At 40.9% G+C, this 15,021-nt stretch overlaps 1 protein-coding gene across 2 annotated transcripts in view; it reads left to right on the top strand.

Annotated features, from left to right (window-relative positions):
• LOC144503698 (endoplasmic reticulum junction formation protein lunapark-B-like) overlaps positions 1-14,601 on the top strand; it is a 98,948-nt gene extending 84,347 nt beyond the window's left edge. For both annotated transcript variants that reach the window (XM_078228445.1, XM_078228446.1), the window contains exons 12-13: positions 11,152-11,310; positions 12,750-14,601. In XM_078228445.1, coding sequence (XP_078084571.1) covers positions 11,152-11,310; positions 12,750-12,949 — 359 coding nt within the window. In that variant the 3' untranslated portion in view covers positions 12,950-14,601. The remainder of the gene's footprint in view (positions 1-11,151; positions 11,311-12,749) is intronic.
• The last annotated feature ends 420 nt before the right edge of the window (positions 14,602-15,021 follow it).

Genomic DNA, 15,021 nt, shown 5'->3' with positions numbered 1-15,021 from the left:
TTCCTAAGCTGTATTCCTTGCTTTTCTCCTGGAAAAGCTGTTCTGGAAGTTGAAGTTTTCTCCGGGATTTCTTTGTCTGCTTCCCACAGTCTGAAATAAGCAAACAAAATTCAGCTTAGTTGAGAGGTAAGTAGCCTTTTTTGCTGCTGTGTTTCTTTCTTGACTGCTCCAAAGCAAACTTGAGTTTTATATTAAAAGACATTTCAACATTGTGATCCTGAACACATGACCTCACCATGATAGTTGAGCATTCCACAGAAGGTAATTGCTTAGCTTATTTCTGTATGACCTTGGCTGTTGCGTTGTGGCCTTGGTGATTAATTTTTAATGCCCAACCATCACTTCTGAATGATTCATTCTTCCATGTAATGAGCTAGGAAGCAGAGTATCAACACCTCCAAGGTGGCCATTGTCTCTGTAGACTCTGTCTTCAGCCTGATGGAAATGGAAGGTTATGTGATGCAAATGGTGGTGACCATTTTAAGTTTCAGTCCATCTTTGACGTGATTACTAACATCAGAAGGTGTGAAATTCTATAGGAGGGTTGCCTGGATATCTCTTGCTTGTAATCCACATTGAAAACTTCTACAGACTTGACCAACTTGCAGTTGCAGACATGTCAGGTGACCTTTGGCAGCCATTTTAAGTCAGTGTCTTTGTTTTAACAGTTGAAACTGTACTTTTAAAAAGTTACATGCAAGCCCAGCAGATGAAATAGATTTTAACATTTAACATCAACATATCCCTGTAACAGTAGTTGAATCAATGTTATTAGGAATTTAACAGTCCTACAATTGCTTTTTGTTAGTTTGAATCTGCCTCTCCTTATCCTACTGTAACCTCGTCAGCATCCCAAGGACAAATATGTATGCAATTCAGCTTTTTAAAATTAATTTTCTTTACCTATGCCATTAACTATATTATACAAAATCAATTACAGATGACATTTTTGAGTTTGAAAATTCCTGGATTTTTCAATCTATTCTCCAATCTCTCTCTCGAAATCGGCTGTACGTGGTATTGAATAGCACTTACCGCGCAGAAGCTGGCCGTTTAGCCCAAATAATCCATGCTGATGTTTATGCTCCACACAATCCAGCTCCCCCCCCCACCCCCACCCTTCTTCATTTAATCCCACTAATATTCCCTTTTCCTTTGTGTTTTTCTTTATCGAGCTTCTCCTTAAAATGCATAAGTGCCAGTCGCTTCATTTTAAAGTTTATTTATTAGTGTCACAAGTAGGCTTACATTAAACTGCAATGAAGTTGCTGTGAAAGTCTCCTAGTTGCCACACTCCGGCGCCTGTTCGGGTAAACTGAGAGAGAATTTAGCATAGCCGATGGACCTAACCAGCATGTCTTTTGGACTGTGGGAGGAAACCGGAGCACCCGGAGGAAACCCACGCAGACACGGGGAGAATGTGCAGACTCCGCACAGAAAGTGACCCAAGTTGTGAATCCAACCTGGGTCCCTGGTGCTGTGAGGCAGCAGTGCTAACCACTGTGCTACCGTGCCACCTATTTATTCCTTGTGATGTGTTCCACTTCTAACCATTCTCTGGGTAAAGAAGGTTCCCCGTAGATTCCCTTTTTGATTTAATAGTGATTGTCTTATATTTATGGCCCTTAGCTCTGGTCATGCCCACAGGTGAAAACATCTTCTCTGTCTCTATCAAGCTCTTTCATAATCTTAAAGATGTCTATCAAATCAGCTCCAGAGATAGAGCTGCAGTCTGTTCAATATTTCCTAATGGGTATAAGCTCTTGGTTCTAATATCCTTGTAAATTATTTTTGTACCTTCTGCAGTGTGGTTGTCTTCTTTCTATAACAGAGACTAAAACTCCACAGCACTTGCAAGTGTGGTCTAGGTTCTATACCAGTTTAACTTATCTGCTTTTTTACTTTGTTCCCTATAGAGATTGACTTTGTTTTCCTTTCTTGACTTAGTAGCCTGCATTTCTACTTCTGTTTTTTGTATCTGTATCCTTTGCTCTTCTACCTCATTTAAATACTTGCTTTCCAAGGAGTCTGTGACCTTAGTCTTCTTACTAAAATGTACCACATCATAATTATTTATACTGAAGGTCAAGTGCCAGTTACAAACCCGTTCTACAACTGCATTAATGCCTTCCTGTATTTTGTTGCTGTACTGTTCAGTATTTATCTCCCAATTTGGCATTATTTGCCACATTGGGAGAAAAATACTGAGCAGTACAGCAACAAGATTTAAAACAATTCCTGATTCCAAATCTCTTATATAAATGAATACCAAGAGTTGCTCCAGCACTGATCCTTGTGGAACACACTTCCCACCTCTGGCCAACCTGAGTAACTACTTTTAACTCCTCAGCTTGCTATCCAGTTTGCTACATAACCCCAACTCCACATGGGACCTTTGTCAACCCTATTGCAAGAGTGGCCTAGTAACTCAGCTAGCCAAGACCTGAAGGACATAGCTACCAGGTGTGGTAGAAGAACCAGAACAGCGCAAAAAGATACTTATCCTCTCCTTCTTGCACTACCTATCTCTGATGCATCAGCCTATGACAGTATTGGTAGAAGTGATCACCTCAACCCTGAATGACAGAGTTTCTGTATTAAATGTTGGGAAGACTGAAGCCATTTTTTGGCTGTTCCCTAGCTACCCACTCCCTGGCAGCAAGGAGAGTCAGTCTGTTCTCAGCCTTATGTCACATTTGATTCTGAGATGAGATTCCTGACCTCATATTCACACCATCACTAAGAACACCTATTTCCACCTCTAATTTCTAATTTTGCCCCGTCTCAGCTCATCTGTTGCTGAAACCCTCATTCATGTCTCTGTTACCTCTGGACCTGACTATTCCAACACACTTGGCTAGTCTCCTGCTTTCTACCTGACATTATCCAAAACTCTGCTAACTTTGTCTTAATTTGCCCATTTACCTATCACTCCTGCACTTGCTGATCTACATTGGTTCCTGGTCAGATCTTGGCTCAAGCACAGACAAAATAGCTGGATTCCAGAAGTGAGGTGAGAGTGACTGCCCTTGAATTCAAGGCAGCATTTGACCCAGATGGGACTTGGGAGGAAAACTGGCTGGGATCATACCTTGCATGAAGGAAGATGGTCGTGGTTGTTGGAAGCCATATCTTCCTCTAACTCATCACAATACAGAAGGAGGTCATTAGGCCCATCGAGTCTGCACCGACAATAATCCCACCCAGGCCCTATTCCCGTAACCCCATACATTTATCCTGCGGCACAGTGGTTAGCACTGCTGCCTCTCAGCACCAGGGACCTGGGTTCAATTCCCGGCTTGGTTCACTGTCTGTGTGGAGTTTGCACATTCTCCCCGTGTCTGTGTAGGTTTTCTCTGGGTGCTCCGGTTTCCTCCCACAGTCTGAAAGACGTGCTGGTTAGGTGCATTGACCTGAACAGGCACCAGAGTGTGGCGACTAGGAGAATTTCACAGTAACTTCATTACAGTGTTAATGTAAGCCTTGTGACTAATAAAAATAAACTTTGCTAACCCCCCTGGCACTAAGGGGAACCTTCACATGTCCAATTAACCTAACCCCCACATCTTTGGACTGTGGGAGCAAAATGAAGAACCCCGAGGAAACCCACGCAGACACTGGGAGAATGTGCAAACTCCATACAGTCACCCGAGGCCAGAATTGAACTCTGGTCCCTGGCATTGAGACGGTAGTGCTAACGACTGTGTGCCACCATGTCATATGATGACCAATTACAAGATGAAAGAATCTGACCATCTTGATAGTCAGTGCATTAACATCACTGAATTCTCCCACCATCAACATTCTGACATTACCATTGACCAGGAACTTAACTTGGAACGGCGACTGTGGCTACAAAAGTAGGACAGAGGATGTGCATTCTTCAGTGAGTGACTCACCACCTGACTCTGCAAGCCATTCCACTATATACAAGGCATAAGTGAGGGGTGTGATAGAATGCAATCCAATTGCCTGGATGCATGTAACTCCAACAAAACTCAAGAAGCTCAACATGATTCAGAACAAAGCAACGTCCACCACCTTTAAGCCTCACCTCCACCATCAATGCACCGTAGCTACAGTATTTATCACCTACAAGATTCACTACAGCAGCTTGCCAAAGCTGCTTCAGCATCTCATCCTAAACATGTCACCTTCACCATCTAGAAGGACAAGGACAGCAGGCATTTGGGAACATCACCATCTGCAAGTTCTCCTTAAAGTCACAGATTGAGACTTGGAAATATATTGCCATTTTTCATTGTCGCTGGCTCCAAATTCTGATACTCACTGTCTAACAGCACCATGGGAATACCTTCACTCAGATTGCAGCAATTTTTAAAAGACTGCTCTCCCAATTTCTTGAGGGCAATTAGGATGGGTAATAATTGTCAGTGACATCCATGTCCTGTGAACAAATTTTCAAAAATGCTCCTGTAATCTGGCAGGAGCCTCACATACATATCCTGTGGTTATTTCTTGGTTAAGTGCAGTGGAATTCTCCAGGTGCTATCCACTGATTGGCAGGTGATAGGATTTCTTCAGCATTATTGCCTTGACTTGCCAGCTCTGAACAGTGAATGTTTGGTTATGTAATGCTTCAAGCTGGCCTTTCGTAATGGTCTCAGAAATCTTATCTACAATTCTGCATTGCTATAGTGAAATGTCAGTGCCTGCCATTCACATTAATGGTTAGGTGATGGCTAGCTTTGATATTAAAAGATCAGAAAGATTATAGAACAAAGCAATGGATGAAATTGTGAGGAGCTCTCCATTTTTAAGTCCTTGGAAAGAATGAGTCTTCACTTCAACATAGTGAAGCTGTAAAGATGGCACATAAACCAAATGGATGGAGTTCAGGGCAAGTTTGACCATAAAGATATCAACTTAAATAGGCAAGAAAAATTTGACGGAATGAGATTGAAGGATGTGGTTGCAAGAGAGAAATCTGCTATCTGGAAGACCCGTTTTTGTACTCCAGGAAATGTCGCATTGGTACTGTAGGTGCAGCAATACTTAAATACAATAGGAAGCAACAGTAAACTCCAATTGCTGAGATGTGAAAACAGCTCTTCACTATTGTATGCAGAAATCACTTTATTATGCCCATTCTTTGAAATTCTGCCTCCATATGAAAATTTCTCTCCTTCAGTTCCCCACATACCTTTATCCCAGTTGAAGGAATAATCAGTTCTATGCTGGAGTAAAATGAATAGGGGAAACAATTGAAGTATAGGCAAGATAATAAAAATGTTGGTTATTCTGTCAGGTCTGGCAGCTTCTCTGGAGAGAGAAGTAGTTAATGCTTCAAGTTGATTACCTTTATCAGAGCTGGAAAGGTATGTAACATTTGTAAGGGGCACAAAGGGAAGATGTGCAATGGGCTGAATGGCGAGAGCAATTAAATGATAAAATAGATGTGTGGTTATTTGATTTTCGATGAAAACATCTTGAAGTACCATTGGTTCTTTTCATTATATTGATTTCATTCTAAACTACCCTGTTTGAAAGGAAACTTGAAAATAGATTTAGATTCTTGTAAAAACCCAAGCTATGAAAATTGGAAGTTAATAGTGTCAAAGAATTGTTTTTGTGTTGTTGAGGTGATATGCTCAAGCCATTCAATTTGAGCATGTCCTTGTCTGTTCTTTTTTGATTATCTAGGAATTCAGGCACACATCTTTGACCTTGCTTAAAATACTCCAAACCAACTACTGAGACATCCTGAGTACTCTTAGTCAGATGTGGAATGTACAGCCATTTGGGGATACCCCTTGTTTATTAAGGCGTAGAGAATTTATGTATAAATTCCCAAAAGCTAAAGCTTAAAAACTCTCAAGTGTAGGTACTACTGGCTAAAATCCCAATTAAACTTCCAAACTTTATTAAAAAACCAGGCCAACAGTTCAATCATCATTACCGCCTAGCTCAGTGATGTGGTCAATGTATTTGATGTACAGGATAACCTTGTTCTATTTTCACATTGATGCTAAACAGACATCAAAAAGACTTAGCAGAGGCTCCTACTTGCTTACTTCCCCCAAACCTTACCCCTGCCACCAAAGCATTTTCCACAGCCCGCCCTCCCAAGGGATAGCTATTCATCAATCAATTGCAACTGCATATTTGTGCCCTCAATGGACAAAAGCAAGTATCACAAACTCCTCATGTATCATGATAGGCAGCACCATAGGACACGGAATGTATAAATGCATTGGCACCATTTTTATAGTAAGAAGTCCCACAACACCAGGTTAAAGTCCAACAGGTTTATTTGGTAGCAAAAGCAGGTGAGTGGGATTTCAGTTCACAAACAGGGCAAATAAAGACACAAACTGAATTTACAAAATAATGGTTGGAATGCGAGTCTTTACAGGTAATCAAGTCTTAAAGGTACAGACAATGTGAGTGGAGAGAGGGTTAAGCACAGGTTAAAGAGATGTGTATTGTCTCCAGCCGGGACAGTGAGTGAGTTTTTGCAAGCCCAGGCAAGTCATTGGGGTTACAGATAGTGTGACATGAACCCAAGATCCCGGTTGAGGCCATCCTCGTGTGTGCGGAACTTGGCTATCAGTCTCTGCTCAGCGACTCTGCGCTGTCGTGTGTCGTGAAGGCCGTCTTGGAGAGCGCTTACCCGAAGATCAGAGGCCGAATGCCCGTGACCGCTGAAGTGTTCCCCAACAGGAAGAGAACACTCTTGCCTGGTGATTGTCAAGTGTTGTAACACAGCATTGTAACACAACATTGTAACACAGCATTGTGACACAGCATTGTGACACAGCATTGTGACACAGCATTGTGACACAGCATTGTGACACAGCATTGTGACACAGCATTGTGACACAGCATTGTAACACAACATTTTTATACCCAGATATCAGACCATCAAATAGTTCCACTATCTGACTGTATTCAGAAGATCAAATTTTCCATGAATTGCTAACAGGATCATAATTATGTTTGTAGACTTTGATGATTTAACTCATCTGGCTTGTGGAGTTTCTGCCAGCAAAGAAGTTAAAAAGTAGGACCTTGAAGGTAGTAATCTCTGGATTTCTCCCAGTGCTACATACTAGCAGCAGTAGAAATGGTGAAAGGATCATGCTTGGCTTGAGACATGGTGAGGGAGGGAGAGCTTCAGATTCCTGGAACTCTGGGACCAGTTCTGAAGTGAGGTACCAATTCAGCAGGGACGTCAACACTCAGACAAATGTGCTTGTGGGCAAGCTCACACGTGTGTGATTGGGGACTGTTTAAACTAAGTTGACAGAGGGATTGACAGCAGCTTCTAAATGTAGAAAAAAGGAATCAGGCACATAAAGAAGTGAGTGTTGAGTAGTTCTAGAGAAGGAGGACCTTATTAGGAGCAGACTAAAGAAAACATGGACTAGAAAGACAGTTTTGCAGCCTGTATGTAAATGTCCAAAGTGTGGTAAATAAATTTGGTGAGCTCCAAGCACAAATGGCCTTGTGGGAATATAATAGAAATGTAGAAAAGTTGGGGAAGTAAAAAGGGGATGGAGTGGTAGTACTGGTTAGTGAAGACATTGTAGTGTTGGAAAGAGCGTGAGCAAAGACGAAATCCATGTAGCTAGAGTTGAGAAGAAAAAAGATGAGTTTAAAGTTTATTTATTTATTAGTCACAAGTAGGCTTCCATTAACACTGCAATGGAGTTACTGTGAAAATCTCCTAGTCACCACACTCCAGCGCCTGTTCGGGTACACAGGGAGAATTTAGCATGGCCAATGCACCTAATCAGCACTGCTTTCGGACTGTGGGAGGAAACCGGAGCACCCAGAGAAAACCCACACAGACAAGGGGAGAACATGCAGACACAATAATCCAAGCTAGAATGTAACCCGGGTCCCTGGCGCTGAGGCAGCAGTGCTAACCACTGTGCCTCCGTGCCACCCAGATTGATTGAGCTACTGAGGGTATTATGTAAGCCTCCAAATAGTGAGTGATAGAGGAATAAATCTGCAGGAGAATCACAGTGATGTGTGAGAACTATAGTGGTGGTGGTATTGGATTACCCAAATACGAACTGAGATAATGGGCGGGATTTTACGACCTCGCTCGAGCGAGACCAGAAGTTCCCGCCTGAGGCCAACAGATATTTCCGTTGTCCGCCCCTCGCCTGCTCCAATTCCATGGTGTGTGGGGCGGTATAATTCCGGCGAATGTTTGTGAAAGGGAGAATTTTCAGAAATGTTTTCAGGAGAACAACTTTGAGAAAACACCAGTGTTTTCTCGCCAACTAGGAAGAAGGCATTGCTAAATCTGGTGCCTAGGAGTCAGGTGGACCAAGTGTCTGTGGAGGAACACTTGAGTAAAAGTGCTCATTTAATCATAAGGTCTCAATTAGGGTATAATGGAACCAAAGATTGAAAAGAAAAACTAACGAAACAGTGGGTGATCTTTAAGGCAGAGATACTACTAGCATAAGCTAGATGCATTTCGGCAAGAGCAAAAAGTAAGGGAACTAAAATCAGGATTCCTTGCATGACAAGAGAGACAGAATATGATGAAACAAAAAAAGAGGGCATATGATGCATGGGTGAATTCGTGATGGGTGGTCTAGGCCAAATACAGCAAATTGAGACAAGAAGTGAAGATAAAAACAAGACTGGCAAAGAGAGAACATGAGAACGGACTGGTAGTTAACATAAAAAGGAATCCAAAAATCTTACACTGGCATGCAAACAGTAAATGGGTAGCAAGAGGTAGAGTGAGGCAAATTAGGGACAAAGAGAATGAAAAATGCTCAGAAGCTCAGGTCAAGGCTAGAATACCTGAGTACTTTGTATCGATGTTTGGTACGGAAAAGGATGCTGACAAAATATTGGTAGAAGCAGTGATGACAGAGGTAAGAATGGGGTGAAAATTGATCAAAGTATGTACTGGAAAGACTGGTTGTGCTTAAGGTCTTGGTTCAGATGGCTCACATCTCAGGTTATTAAAGGAATTGGGAGTGGCGATAGTGGAAGGACTTGCCATAATCCGACTATATCTAGAGAAGATTGAAAGATGCCAGAGGATTGGAGAGTGGCAAATGTGATGCACTCATTCAAGAAAGGTTGTAAGGATATTCATAGTAACTACAAGCTGATTAGTTTAACATCAGTGATGAGGAAGGTTTTGGAAACAATTGAGGGGGGAAAAAATCATAAGGCTCTTGGAGAGGGTTGCGTTAATTAAGGAGAGGAGTTTTTGACAAAGTACTAGGCTGGTTAACAAAATTGAAGCTCATAGAATAGAAAGGTTAGTGTCAGCTTGGATTAAAGAATTGGTTTAAGAACAGAAAACACCGATCTCTGGTAGATGGTTTTTCAGGCTGGAGGATGGTAGAATCATAGAAACATAGAAAATAGAGCAGGACTGGACCATTTGTCCATTCGAGCCTACCCTGCCATTCAGTATGATCATCAGTCTCAACACCATACTCCCACACTCTCCCCATACCTTTCAACGCCTTTTTGAGTCTAGAAATCTATCTATTTCCTACTTGCATATATTTGATGACTTGTCACCACAGCAGAGAATTTCACAGGTTCAGCTCCCTCCAAGTGAAGATGTTTCTCCTCATCAGTTCGAAACGATCTACCCCATATCTTGAGACTGTGACCCTTTGTTCCAGACACCCCAGCCAGAGGAAGCCATATCCCCGCATCCAGTCTGCGCAGCCCTCTCAGAATTTTATACATTTCAATTAGACACCCCCCCCCCCCCCCCCCCCCCCCCCAGCGTGTGCACACACACACACACACACACGTTCAAAGTTCCAGTGAATACAGGCCCAGTCAACCCAATCTCTCCCCCCATGACGATTCTGCCTTCCCAGGAATCTGTCTGGTGAAGCTTTGCTGCTCTCCCTGTATGTCAAGTATATCCATTCTTAGGCAAGGAGACCAAAATGACACACAATACTCCCGGTGTTCTGTTACCCAAGATTCAAAGGTTCAGGAGTAGGGTGACTGCTTTATATGAATGAATTTAACACTGCAATACCGAGTACAATTTCAGCATTTGTCAATGATATCAAACTTGGGAAGAGTGACAGGTGGCAAAGATAATACCAGTTGACTACAACAAGATACAGTTAGGCTATCAGGTTGGTATAGAAGTGGCAGATGGAACTGAACACAAAAATATGAGGAACAGAGAGAAGCCATACCGACTAAATGGCATGGTTCTAAACAGTAGGGTGGAATGGCGGCACTGTGGTTAGCACTGATGCCTCACAGCACCAGGGGCCTGGGTTCAATTCCGGCCTCGGTGACTGTCTGTATGGAGTTTGGACATTCTCCCCGTGTCTGCGTGGGTTTCCTCCGGGTACTCCAGTTTCCTCCCACAGTCCAAAGATGTGCAGGTTAGATGGATTGGCCGTGCTAAATTGATCCTTAGTGTCAGGGCGATTAGCAGGGTAAATGCATGAAGTTACGGGGACAGGGCCTGGTGGGATTGTTTTTGTGCAGGCTCGAAGGGCCGTATGGCCTCTTTCTGCACTGAAGGGATTCTGAGTGCATAGGGACACAGAGGGCCTGGGGTTCATGGCGCATTGACCTTTGGAGGTGGTAGAACCTTCATAAATGGAGGTATTGAGCACAACAGCAGGGAAATTATGCTGAACCTGTCTAGTGCTCTGGTTAGATCATAACTAGAGTTTTTTGTCCAGTTTTATTCATTTCCCTTTAGGAAGGTTTTAAGCTCCTTGAGAGGTCACAGAGGAAATTTATCAGAATTGTGCCACAGTTGAAGAACAAAAAAAAAAGCTGTTTCCATTAGCTGATGGTACAAGGGCAAGAGGGGACAGATTTAACATTTTAGGCCAGAAATGCAGGGAGAATGTGAGGAAGAACATTTTCATGCAGTGCTTAGTAAAGGTCTGGATCTTGCTACCTGTGAGGTTAGTGGCTACGGAAGCGACCAATGATTTTTCAAAAGAAAATTGAATAAACGAAAGGGAAATAAAATTTGGCTACAGGGATAGACTAGGCAAATGGGAAGGATAGGTTTGCTCTACAGGGAGCCAGCATGGCCTTTGTGGGCTGCATGGCCTCATTCTATGCTGTAATGACTCTTGATTTATTGCTAGATCTTCAGGCAAGTGTGTTTTAATCTTGTAAAGTTTTCTTTGTTTCCTTCACTAGCCTTCAGATGTGCATACTGTTTCTTTCTTAATCCGGCACGGAAAACAAGGCCTCAGGCTCCAAGACTTCCAGATTTCAACTTTGAGAAAAGAACACGTGGTGACTCTCAAAGTTCAATTGGCTCTCAGTCTGCGATACATGATGGCCAACCTGCTAATGGTATATATTTATGACAAATTCCAACTTACAACCAAAGCACATTGCAACACTGACAAAGGAGCTACACTTGATGAAGGATATTTTACTCAAGAATATTCGAAAGCTTTGTTATCAGTACAATTCTGATAGATTTCCCTTCCTATTTATACTGAATTCAAGTTCTGTCGAATCGTACTCCTGCATGTAGTAAATTGTTCAGATTTTTTAAATGGCAAACATTAAAAAGAACATTTTTTCTTATCCTCTGCTAACCAGGCCAATTACAAAATGGCATTGAGACATTGTGAAAATTTGATCGTTCAGATATATATTTTGCAGTAAAGTTCATTGTTTTATTTGAGTCACTGCTTGATATAATATTTAATCTTATTTTTCTCTTGATCTGAAGATGAAAATATAATCTGAAAGAACAGAGCAGACGTCATTTGAAGACTGCAACAGGCCAGATCTTGCTGCATTTGGGCTTTTATCCTCCATCCTTCAGCTTTATTTTCCTTTACATGTAACTTGCTAATAGTGTGAACTAATAACAACACAACAAGTACATGTAAGACAATAGGGAATGGTGGGCCCAAATGTGCATCTCCTTCACCAATGAGATTTAAGCATTGAGAAAGAAATAGGAGTAATGGAGAAGGAAGGTGCATTTGAGACAAATTGAATAGAGAAGGAACAGGTGAGGGAAATAAATATTGGGTTAAGAGAACAAAGGAAACATTTTTAAAAAATGTTTTTTTCAAGTGTTTCCAATTTTAAAAATCTGAACAATTTACTCCACACAGGAATACGATTCAACAGTTTAAATTGTTCCTTGCCGAGTCAAAGAAATTGCTTGGAATTGCATTAACAATGGTCAGATTGTCAAATGTATTTGTGCTGTTCAGTCCCAGTCCTAGCTTTCTGTCAGGAGTTTACCGGGCAATTAATGCGCAAAACCACAAACTTCTTACAAATAACAGGGTAGCTCAGGACATGGTGCTGCCTGTGCAAAACAAACAGCAGAAATTGACTAGCAAGTTCTGATGACTGAGCAAGAATACTTTGGGAAGTAGAATAGTGGAATGGTGGAGGAGGAGTTTCTTGGATTGAGGCATTTTTTTGTATTCGTAAATAATTAAAGAGGAATATTAGAAATTCAAAGTTGGGATTAAGAGGAAAGAAAATGAAGCTACTTGCATCTTATACATCTGTTATAAAGAAAAACAAGTTGTATTATAAGCATTCCACATACATCCACAAAAGATTATACATTTCAGTATCAGTAAGTATAATGCTTTTACAACAGTTATATAATGGATACACTTATAAATTACAGTGGGTGTGCAATGATCATCCTTAAGCTGCAACAAAACTGTGATGGAAGCTGCAACTGTTTTGGAAGTTTTACGGTTGTCATTTCTTGCAGTGTATTTAGACTGGCTATATTTTTTGTATTCTAGAACAAAGTGAGGAAGCTGAAGATCAAAATGTTGCATCTCTTCACACTAGCAGCCAAGGTGAGATTGCTAAAGAAGAACCACCTACTCCACTGGAGGTTGAACTAAGAGATGACAAAGAAATGGAACATGAGGAGCAACCAAAAGAAAACGTGAATGATATTGAAATGAGTAAAGATGAAGAGTCTCCTGTGGGAGACTGAATAACAAAGTTACTTACAACTCAGCAACGAGTTAAAGCTTTAATATATTTTCCCAAAACAGCGTGCCAGTTGGTTCTACCAAATGACCAATGCAATGGGTTAACTGATTAAGTTAAAATTTAAAAGGTTTAACTTTTATCAGTATTAATGTAACAATATAACAATCTTTTTGTTTCGAAAGAAAAATAATCTAGATTTGCTGTATATGTTTTCTTTTGTTTGTGATAAATCTCCAAATTGTCAGTGATATTAAATAGCAAAGGCTGCTTTATCAGTTGTCAGGTCACCATGCCCTTTGGTTTTCAGATGTACTGTGCTGTACAGAATTGGAGGATTAGAATCCAATTGCGAAATATTTAAAATGGGTTGACCTTTTAACCCTCTTTCAGAGATGTGCTTAGATAGAGGTCTTCTTCTATATTTTAAAGACTGTTTAATATATAATGCTTTAAAGTCTTGAAAAGTTGGAACTGGATTTAGGGAAAAATCATTTAATGGAAAATGCACTACTTTGGCTATGATACATGATGCAAGACTTGCTGTTTACTGTCAGAAATGCAAAGCTAGCTTTTATATTTTTAAGCTTGTAACTTTTGGATGGTAGGGTTACCCAGTCCTTTGTATATTTAATATTTAAAAACTGTTCATTTGGATAATGTGTTTTCTTTGTCTGTGGATGATGAATTCACATGCTGTTAGAAGAGGTACAATGCAGATTTTTCTACTAAGTTTACATGAAAAGCTATTGTGTTACAGGGACTAATATAATGGTCCATGGATATCTCCGGTACTGTGTGGTATGCTTATGCGCTTTAGGTTTTGAAAGTTAAATAAATTGTAATTGCCATGTTTTCATCAACTAAGCGCTTTATATAGAATACTGAAATTTTACTTTGCCCTGTATAAAAATCAAAATCAGAATACTTTCAAAAAAGTAAAATGCTGTCAATTTTCTTGTACTCTTTCAATTAATGCTCAAACGCGAATATGATTCAATGCTTTCCCAACCAGGGCACAATTGTAATGTGCATTATTCCACCTTGGTTTAAAAAAAATGAATTTTGTTCCCCAAATGTGAAATTACAGATTATCGCTAGAGTATATTTGTATGAATGACCACTGCTTATCAGAAACTAAATATACACCATCAGTGTTGAGCAGTATTTCTAGAATAAATGTTTAAAATAAGCACGTCATTAAAGCCCCGGTTCATTTCAGTGATTGTTGAGTCCTGTACGGGGATACTCTGATTCAAATCTGATTTGCATGTGTTTGAGGGTTTCATAAATTGCAAATGTTATTTTGTTCTGTGATAAAGTTGTGAGGAAAAGAGTGTGTTTTCATTCTCGTGTAATAATGTGTCCATGGAATTGCAGTTGGGCCAAGCCATGCTGTGATGCAACCCAAGCAGGCAGCAGTTAACAGTTTTCAGGACCTACGGGTGTATTTTTTTTGAGGAGCAAGGCGCAAGGTCAATGTATTTATTGCAGGATGCTTCAAATCTATGTCGAGCAGGATGGCTAAAATAAACCCAGTTCAATAAACAGAATATAATCAAGGTGACCATATGTACCATTTTAAAAGCTGTGATATTGGGCAATAATAATCTGCCACAGAGAAAATTGTATAATAAACTGTTTTCTGTGTACATGAGTAAAATCTTGCTCTATTATTTCTTTCACTTTCTAAAGGACTACTTACTGCAAAAGTTCTGGTCTACTGTGCATACACAAATAATGTATCTAAAGCAATCTGGGAATATACTCTGACTAATGGCGGCACAATGACACAATAGTTAGCACTGCTGACTCACAGCGCCATGGTCCTGGATTCGTATTCCGGCTTGGATCACTCTGTGCGGAGTCTGCACATTCCCCCCCATATCTGTGTGGGTTTCCTCCGGGTGCTCTGGTTCCTCCCACAGTCCAAAGTTGTGCTGGTTAGGTGGATTGGCCATGCTAAATTGCCCCTTAATGTCGGGGGGGCTAGTTAGGGTAAATGCATGGTTATGGGTGGGATTGTGGTCGGTGCAGACTCGATGGGCTGAATGGCCACCTCCTACACTGCAGGAT

The sequence above is a fragment of the Mustelus asterias genome, chromosome 14 (genome assembly GCF_964213995.1).
Source record: "Mustelus asterias chromosome 14, sMusAst1.hap1.1, whole genome shotgun sequence".
In the NCBI taxonomy this organism is placed as follows: Eukaryota; Metazoa; Chordata; class Chondrichthyes; order Carcharhiniformes; family Triakidae; genus Mustelus; species Mustelus asterias.
This window is presented reverse-complemented; position numbering and strand designations above follow the sequence as displayed.